Source organism: Nyctereutes procyonoides, unplaced genomic scaffold (assembly GCF_905146905.1).
Source record: "Nyctereutes procyonoides isolate TBG_1078 unplaced genomic scaffold, NYPRO_anot_genome, whole genome shotgun sequence".
In the NCBI taxonomy this organism is placed as follows: domain Eukaryota; kingdom Metazoa; phylum Chordata; class Mammalia; order Carnivora; family Canidae; genus Nyctereutes; species Nyctereutes procyonoides.
Genome location: NW_026575051.1, coordinates 2259286 through 2268859, shown reverse-complemented (window position 1 = coordinate 2268859; position 9574 = coordinate 2259286). Strand labels below are relative to the sequence as shown.

The 9574-nt window shown below is 47.8% G+C and overlaps 1 protein-coding gene across 1 annotated transcript; it reads left to right on the top strand.

Annotated features, from left to right (window-relative positions):
• Window positions 1-2530: 2530 nt before the first annotated feature.
• LOC129513027 (HLA class II histocompatibility antigen, DQ beta 1 chain-like) lies at window positions 2531-8255 on the top strand. The gene is made up of 6 exons (XM_055330686.1): window positions 2531-2699; window positions 4170-4439; window positions 5907-6188; window positions 6691-6801; window positions 7309-7332; window positions 7932-8255. Exons 1-6 carry the CDS (start codon window positions 2603-2605, stop codon window positions 7943-7945), a joined length of 798 nt encoding a protein of 265 aa, XP_055186661.1. The 5' UTR covers window positions 2531-2602; the 3' UTR covers window positions 7946-8255.
• Window positions 8256-9574: the final 1319 nt, after the last annotated feature.

Below are 9574 nucleotides of genomic sequence, written 5' to 3'. Positions count from 1 at the left end.
ATAGCTTTTATCTTCCATCCTGAGGGAACAGAGGATGTCCCCTAGGGAGAGTCTCTTTACTGGAACCTTGACCTATTTCATGACTATTTCTTGATCTCATCTTCTTTTTTTTTTTTTTTTAGATTTATTTATTTATGATAGTCAGAGAGAGAGAGAGAGAGAGAGAGAGAGGCAGAGACATAGGCAGAGGGAGAAGCAGGCTCCATGCACCGGGAGCCCGATATGGGATTCGATCCCGGGTCTCCAGGATCGCGCCCTGAGCCAAAGGCAGGCGCCAAACCGCTGCGCCACCCAGGGATCCCTTGATCTCATCTTCTAACCACATGGGATACACACTGCCTTCATCCTAAGTGCCCACATCCACCTGATGTGGTACCCAGGGTGGGTACCTCAGATAAGGCCCTGAATCAGGTGTCTGAGTTGCCTTCCTCTCAGGGCAGTTGGGCAATGGCTACCCTGGGTAATGGGGTAAGCTATGAGTAGCACAGAGAGCTCTAGAGAATGTAGAGAATGTTGACTGGTTCAGGGGGAAGCAGCTGACAGAAGCCTGAGCCAGAGCCTTTCAGATGAGGTTTTAGCCAATCAGAAAAAGCATTCTAAGCTGACACTTTTGTTGCTTGTTGGAAAGCTTGGGTGAAGATGCCTGTGAGACTGGGCAATCCCCAGGTCTGACATGGCCTCTACCACACAGCACCACAATAGAGTGGAGAGAATTTCCCCTTAGGACAAGAGGAGAGAGAGTTGTCTATTGATTCTGAGGGACCTGAGGTGAGGGTTGGAGGGACTAATGTACCTTCCAGGTCCCTTTTCAACCATTCTTCCTTGCCCCTCAACCCTATTCCAGTTCTGATTTTGATGCTCCTTCTTTCTGCTTCTGTGCCACCATAGAAACCCTCCTTATTCCAGCATTACCCTGATCCTAAGTACACCGCTGCTAGTGAAAGCCCAGGGACTAAGTCTCAGGAGATTGGAACCACCCACCTAATCTAGAATATTGGAATGACTCACTGCTTTCATGTGCCACTAGTGGAAACTTCTTGTGTCTTTGCTGTACTTCTTTTTACCTGGTAAACTCCCTTCTATTCGGCTTTCAGATAATGGCCTCTCTTATGAATGAAAACCTAAATACAGGAAAAAGACGGGAGGAGGGAGAGAAGGGAGGGAGATACTTACTGTTTTGTTTATTAATATTTGCCACACGTTGTTCTAATTGCTCTATAACCATTTAGCACTGACGCTAGTCATGGGCAAGAGGAGCCTGATAAATAATAGATTTGCTATAAAAACATATCGATACTTCTGCCATTCGAGGTTTGATAACTTTGGGCTGGCACAGTAAGTGCCGCATCTATACACAGTGTGTGACTCTAACATCTGCTCCTTCAATTAACATCATTCAGGACCCAGAAAATGCTTCTCCACATCTTTTGTTCTCTGTCCTTGAAATGAAAGGTGATTGTGTGTGAATGCTGGGAATGTTTATGGATTGCATCTTTGCTGATATCAGAGGAAGCTGCATAAAAGTGAACTTGACTTTTCAAATACTTTCAGTCAAAAGCACAAATGTAAAAGATCCTTGCATGATGAAGAATCATTTGCCCACAGGGCTGGGTGTCACCACTTTTTTCCCTTGTTATCTTGCTCCGCATATCTTTTTTTAAAAAGATTTTTATTTATTTATTCATGAGAGACATAGAGACAGAGAGAGGCAGAGACACAGGCAGAGGGAGAAGCAGGCTCCAAGCAGGCTCCAGGCAGGGAACCCGATGGGGACTCGATCCCGGATCTCCAGGATCCTGCCCTGGGCCGAAGGCGGCGCCAAACCGCTGAACCAGTGGGGCTGCCCTCTTGCTCCGCATATTAACCTGGTATTCCCAACAGTTAACATGTGGCAGCCGAGGAACACTTTGCAATATTAAACAAGTCCTATTACTCTTAAGTTCGTATATATAATGATCTGGATATACAATGCAGGCAACGTGATCCACATTTTACCAAGAGACGCCTGAGGCAAAAGGAGGCTCAGTAATTTGCTCTCATAAAGCCTATTCGTGGTAAAATTGCAATTCAAGACCATTTCCTCCTAAGAACTATGCTCTTCCCAGCGTGACTGAAGGCTCCTCAGAGTGTCTAAGGCAATAGAAGTGAACAACTCTGTGACGATAATTTTCTCTTCCCTGAAATATGATCCCACTTATTTACTAAAAATCAAAGGTGTAAGAACTAAATAATCCACAATTTCACAAAGATGTCTACTCTCGAGTCATTTTCTGTTCAGGTTTTTAAACCCCTAAGGCATTCAATCGTTAGGTCTTCTATAACTAGGAGAAAATCTTCACCTCAAGTGTTCATCTAGTGCAATCTGATGAAGACACAGCGCCAGGCCCTGGACTGAGAACCTTCATAACGAATGTCTGCCCGGAGACAGGTGAGGTACTTCAGCTCCGGTGCCGATTGGTTCCCTCCCTAGGAACTCTCCAATCCTACGATGGATGGAAGCTTTCACAGATTCTTATTCTCTGAAGTGAGTACTTCAGAGCCACCAGGTAGGAGCTGTGTTGACTACCAACTTTTCCCTTTGTTCTCAGTTAAGTCTGGGAAGATGACTCTGTGCATCCCCCGAGGCTTCTGGACAGCAGCTGTGATGATGATCCTGGTGGTGCTGAGCATCCCAGTGGCTGAGGGCAGAGACTCTCCACGTAAGTGCAGGACACCTGCTCCCCAGAGCCACTGCTCTGGGGAACAGGCTCTGAAGGACCTTTTGGTGGGAGTGTGGAAGGTTCTATGATCTCAGAATATAGACTTTTATCACAGTTTCCTCTCTTTGGGGAAGGGAGCTCTGTTACATTCTCATGTCCACCTCTAAGGGTGAGATGAGGACATCCCCATCCTGTGGGCTCAATCCTCCTAATGGGGTAGAGGAAACAAAGTGCGCATCTGCAACCACTGACAGGACAAGGTGACATTGGAGTTATTTCTGAAAGTAACAATTTGTCCAAAGAAGACACAGTAGGATTTTTTATTTCTGGGTCCCCCAAGACTTTGTCTAGGCTGTGCACTATGGGATTGTATGTTGGGGAAACGTAGGGCAGCAACGGTCTCTGTCATCTTAGTCTTTGGTGCAAAGGACTCTATGTTCTACTGGGTTCTGAGTGGAGTGCACGTGGGCGTGAACTCTTGGTGTATGAGTGACGCTGACTGGGTGGCCACAGACAGGGAGTCAACTTCAAGTCTCACTGGTTTATGGTCAGATAGTAACTTGCGTGGCATTCGGAGGCTTGACATGATGGGGGACTGAATGTAGGAGGAAGGAGAAAGTAAAGAAGGGAAATAGCACATACTCAGGAACCGTTTCAGCGACAGGGTTAGGATCTTACTATAAGTTCTCTTGGATCTTCCTAACACCCCTATGTGTAGGTTTTATGACTTCCGTTTTACAAATTATACTTATGGTAGGAAATACTCTGTTTAGTGACCTACTCCAGCTGGTCACTGGCACAGGTTAATTGGAATCTATTTTATCTTTTTGAAAAGCCTGTTCTTTCTGTGAATAAAATGTTTCTTTCTAGGACTTGGAAGGTGTGGGTTCCTTCTAGCCCTGCAGGAGTGAGCAAACCTCACGCTGCAGGGGGGTGGGTGGGCGGGTGTGACAGAAACTCAGAGTTAACCCAGGCCTTAGAAGGAAGAAAGGCCTTTTGCTGGGGACCAGTAGAATATGCTTGTCAGGAGGAAGTCGAGCTCAATTCTGGACCTTTCTGCACATTCCCTTGAACTCTTGTGCTAATGGGGACACTTGTTTGCCTCTGAGGTTCCTGGAGTCCACAAGAAAATGGGGTATCCTGATCCCAGTCCAAGTCGGGATGTAGGATCCACCTGACTGCCCTGTTTAGCTCAGTTGTCAGGCTCAGGCCGGGCTCAGGGGCGCCAGGGCTTGCCCTTGGAGAGGGGCTTTCCTCCCTCCCTTCCCTGGATGAAGGCAGCTCTGGACGCTCTCCGAGGAGGGCGGGCAGGCCTGGGAGAGAGGGTGCTCAGGGCCGGGTTGACAGGCATCAGAGCCGGGAGGCCTTCAGGTTTCTCGGCCCCGGCCCTGCCCCAGATGCCTGCCAGGGCGGTGGCCGCTGCTTGGGCTGAGCGGTGGCGGCCTGACTGCCCCGGCTGTCTCCCCGCAGAGGATTTCGTGTACCAGTTTAAGGGCGAGTGCTATTTCACCAACGGGACGGAGCGGGTGCGGCTTCTGACTAAACACGTCTATAACCGCGAGGAGTACGTGCGCTTCGACAACGACGTGGGGGAGTTCCAGGCGGTCACGGAGCTCGGGCGGCCCGACGCTGAGTACTGGAACTCGCAGAAGGAGATCTTGGACCGGGTACGGGCCGAGGTGGACACGGTGTGCAGACACAACTACGGGCTGGAAGAGCTCTTCACGTTGCAGCGGCGAGGTGAGCGCACCCTCCTCGCCCCCGCGGGCTCCCCACCCAGGTCCCCTCGCGGGGACCCCCGGCCCACGTGCGCACAGGGAGGCAGGGCGCGTCCCCCGCGAGGGGCCAGAGCTGGGGGACTGAGCCCGGCCCTCTGCGGCCCTCTGCGTTCTCAGCAGAGATGGGTGGGTCCGTTCGGGGTGGGGGGAGCAGCGCTTCCGAGGCTCAAGCCCCCACTCCACGCACCCCCATGTCGCGCCCTGAGACCCCTTGCTTCCTCCCTCCCCACCTTTCCTAAGCCAGAGGCCCCTGAGCACCCCCAGCCCCCCCCCCGGGCTCCTGCAGTGACCTGTCCCTGGGGCTGCAGGTGGGAAGCTCAGTGAGCTGCATGCACACAGCTGGTAAGTAAGGCAGAGTCCTCACTCGCAGAATTCTGACTCTGGTTCAAAGTATTATTCATCCTAATTCTGTTTTCCGTAATGGCTGTCACTGGGCCTGGACATTTCTGAGGGGAGGCCCTGCCTTATCCTTGCCTGCCTAGTGTGTGACACAGCGACGGGCAGGTCGTGTGAGTGCAAGCCTTCAGAAATTAATGAGTAAGTGTGCTCAGCTGCACACCCACTTAGGCTCAAGAAAAATAGCAGAGTAAATAAGACTTAAAAATGGACCCTATTACTATTGTTTTCTGCTTTGTTTAATGCTTTAAAGTAAACTTAGTGACTTGGATCTTACTTAATAACCTAGGATTTGTGAATGCAAAGAAGAAAGTGTTAACTAAAAATATAAACTATTTGTGAAAGGCGGTGTGAGGCAGAATTTTAATTTCTTAGAAATTCTCAACACATGTCATTATAAAAAGAGCTGAAGTTTTGGAGTCAATCGATGCTACTAAGTTATTGAATAAGATTTGTCTCAGGTTTCCTTTGGCCTAAGCCCTGCATATCCTGTTCCCCCTGGGTCACCTCCTCAGGGCATCACCATCCACTTCAGGGGTAGACACCCTTTCTGGAAGTTAATTGTAGCCAATTAATACATATCTATTCTAGAAAAGTGCCTTACCACCCACCGTCTATATTGCGCCATTTAATTTCACAAGTAACCACCTTGCATGTTAGGGATTAGCAGCCACTTTACCTGTCAGTAGAGATGGAGGGAAAGCAGTCCAGATTTATTATTTTTATTTTTGAAAATGTTATAAATGTTATAAATAACATGTGTAATGCAGCGATCTATAATTTAAAAATGCTTCATTTTATCGATTAATATCAACAGAATAACTTTCCTAGAATGATTGCTATTATTTCTTCAGACTCTGAAAAGTAGGGTGACTCAGGCAAACTAATAAGGTGGCCAAGCTGAGATCCGAATCCAAGACTAGGAATCCAGGGATCTTTCCATGCTGGTACCAAGGGAGGACTTTTCTCCATGGGGAGACTTGCTGTGTAGTCTCACATCTCATTGTCTTTTCTTGTCTGTTACTCCCCTCAGTGGAACCGACAGTGACCATCTCCCCGTCCAGGACAGAGGTTCTGAACCACCACAATCTGCTGGTCTGCTCAGTGACAGATTTCTATCCAGGCCAGATCAAAGTCCGGTGGTTTCGGAATGACCAGGAGCAGACAGCTGGTGTCGTGTCCACTCCACTTATTAGGAATGGGGACTGGACCTTCCAGATCCTTGTGATGCTGGAGATGACTCCCCAGCGAGGAGATGTCTACACTTGCCATGTGGAGCACGCCAGCCTCCAGAGCCCCATCACAGTGCAGTGGCGTAAGGAGAAGTTTGTTTCCTGTCATGATGAGCCCCACAGACAGAGGGCAGAGCTTCCTCTAGCCCATCCCATTCTATTTGTTATCCTTGATGTCACTACTGAGGTGGAAATCACAGGAGATTCGAGTACCTCTTGTCCCATGGCAGGGGCATCAGGAGAATCTTGATCTCATGGTCTTTCTAGATACTAGAGAGATCATTCTCCATACCTTGGCTCCACAACGCAGCCCTGTAGCTCTGAAGGGTTTTACTGCCCTGGCTGCTGACTGGGGCCTTGGTGTTTGAGGTTATGGATGTGTCTGGAGGAGCAGGTTTCAGCCTCCCTCCTTCCCCCCACATACCCACTGTGTGCAAGGATCTAATGGTGGGTCCTTCCCTCTCCAAGGGGTGGTCAGGTTCACCGGGTACCTCCACCTCCTGTACCTCAGACTGGACTTCAGGCTTCCCAAAGGGACCCTGTGGGGTGTGGGGACAACTCTGACTCTCAGGCTCTGCTCCCCAGGGGCACAGTCTGAATCTGCCCAGAGCAAGATGCTGAGTGGCATTGGCGGCTTCGTGCTGGGGCTGATCTTCCTTGGTCTTGGCCTTATCATCCGTCACAGGAGCCAGAAAGGTAAGGCATTCTGGGGAAATGAGGGAGATGGGCTATGCCTGAGACCTTTTCTTCGGGGGAGCGGGGGGGGGGGGGGTTGGCTCTGTCTCTAGATTAGCTCTTTCCTTCTGACTCTGAAAGGAAGGAGGCTGGGCTGGTGGTGGAAGGAGAGGGAACCACCTAGGGGGAGACTCTGGAATCTGATTTATTGGTTGAAAAGGAGCCCTGCCACAGAGGTAACAGGTGGAGCATATTCTAGGGCTTCCTTATAGTTCATCATTGGCTCCCTAGCTCCTTTCTGAAAGTTTCTTTCTGTAAGAGGGTCAGAGCATCTGCTTCCCTTCCTTCTAGTGACAGTGTCATTGATTTTGGGGGATTTTAGCTTAGGGCAGTTAAGGTCTTGGAGTGGATGAATGGGGAGAAAGTAAAATTCAATTAAGTTGCTTATCTCACCTCCATTTGGGGTGAGGGAGAAGGTGGCTATTTGTGTAATGAGACCTTTTTTTTCTGTATCACTTCCTTTTGTAGGATCTCGGGGGTCTCCACCGGCAGGTACTGTTTCTGCTCTGATTCAGTGGGGTTGTAGGGACAGGTGAAAGGGGGAAGAGCATGAGGTGAGTGTACCTGGGCACAATGGTCTCAGTTCATGGCCTATTCCCTGCTACAGAGATCAAGAGTTAGGGGGGAAGATTGCCCAGTTTGTGTAGGCAGATCCAGAGTTGTTCCCTGGAACCAAGCCATAACGTTGGTGTTATCTGTCTGTGAAACTCGGAACCAGAGCCACATCTTGGGTGTTAGACACCAGGATGATGCCCACTTTGTCTTATGTGTTGGTGGCTGCTGCCTGTGTGAATTTACATGTGAAAGGCCACTAGTGGTGCAAAGATGCTGAGTTATTATGTTTACTAAAAAGATTGACACATTTGTATATCCCCTTAAAGGTCAAGAGCTGCTCCACTGCCTCCCACACATCTGTGTGCAGCTGGAGTGCCATGTTCTCTTTAGTTGGTTTCACCTTTACAGAAATATTGGGGGAGGTGATGACTACCTGCCCTGGCCCTCAGCTTTCTCTGGTGCTGCAGTGGCCTTGAGAGGAGGGGAGAGGGCTCATCTGTCAGAGTCTCCTCTGCTGATCACTCTCTTTTCTACAGGGCTCCTGCACTGATGCCTGAGGATACCGGGGATTCCATCCTTTGTAGTGTCTGTCTGTCCCTGCCCAGAATTCCCAGCTGCCTGACAGACTGTCCCCCACATAGATCAGAGTCCTACATGACTCTGAGGACTCTTGAGGATCTGGGTGTGATTCTGCTTCCTGCATTGACCTGTGTGCTCCCTGCTACAGGATCTACTCAGGCCCCGAGGGGTTTTCCTGTTTCCATTCTTCCTTCACAGATTGTGCAAGAGAAGCACATTGAAGCCATTTACCTGAAGATAGAGATTTTATCATAATTAAATGTGATTATGAGTTCTCTGGACCCTGAGTCTTCTTAACTGGGTGGAGGCAGGAAACCAGTGCAGAATGAAAGGGTCATATTGCTCCTTGAAGGGAGACTGGAGGCATCTGGGGGTGCCGAATGAAGAGCAGGCGGGGGAGATGGAGATGGAAAATCAATTCAATAGTCACGTCCTTCCTGGATATTGAGTATTGTTCAGTGCAATGGCCTAAGGAGGTGCTGGCCTTTCTTTAGGTTTGCTGAGTATCGTGTATGTAAGCTTACAGTGGGATTATCCTGGCATGGGTAATAGTGGCCCCCGGTGTCTCTGAAAGCCACAGTGACATTTCAAATAGATCTTGGCAAGTCACACTGATCAAGGTCCATTTTTATTTTTTAAAAAGTATAACTAGCAATATAAGTACTATATTTGGTGTCACATGATAGATACCCAACTCAGGTGTACTCTCTCTGTTCATGTTACAAGGAAGTCTGAGGTCAAGTTGATTTCAGAAGTTACTAGATCCAGACAGTTGATGAGATGTTCATCTCTCTCTTTTTTTCATTATATTTCCATGTGTGCACCTATTTTTCTATGTGTCTCTCCTTGTCCCTTTAATATATTTCAGTGTGCCTCTCTACATATTTTTATTATTATTCATTTATTTATTGTGATAGCATAGTTGACATGCATGTTATGGTAGTATGTGGTGTACAGCACAGTGATTTGACAATTCCATACATTGCTCAGTGCTTACCACAATAGGTACAGTCACCAGCTGTCACCTTAGTACAATATTATTGACTATACTGATGTTTTCTGTACATGACGTATTTCTTTTATAACTGGAAGTGTGTACGTCTTAATCCTCTTGGCTTATTTTGCCTATCCTCCCATCCATCTGCCCTGTGACAGCCATGAGTTTGTTCTCTGTATTTATGAGTCTGTTTCTGTTTTTCTGTGTGTTTGCTCATTTGTTTTGTTCTTTGATTCCACACATAAGTGAAATCATATGGCATTTGTCTTTCGTTGTCTGACTTATTTCACTTAATATAATATAAATATAAATATATCTTCAAGATTCATCCGTGTTGTTGCAGGTGGAAGATTGAATATTCTTATGGTAGAGTAATATTGCATTGTATTTATGCCACATTTCTTTATCTTTTCACATGTCAATGGACACTAGGGCTGCTTCTATATCTTGACTATTGTGAATAATGCTGTAATCAACACAGGGTTTCTCGACATCTTTTTGTGTCTGTCTTTGCCTCTCTGTCTCTGTTGTGTCTCACTCTTTCACTGCGTCTCTGCCTGTCTCTGTACTAACTACACCTTTGCCATTATTTATTTGGATCTC

Coding starts and splice junctions, on each gene's coding strand:
- LOC129513027 (XM_055330686.1), top strand. CDS start 2,603: ATGACTCTGTGCATCCCCCGAGGCTTCTGGACAGCAGCTGTGATGATG. Junction 4,440..5,906: donor CTTCACGTTGCAGCGGCGAG/GTGAGCGCACCC, acceptor TACTCCCCTCAG/TGGAACCGACAGTGACCATC. Junction 6,802..7,308: donor CCGTCACAGGAGCCAGAAAG/GTAAGGCATTCT, acceptor TTCCTTTTGTAG/GATCTCGGGGGTCTCCACCG.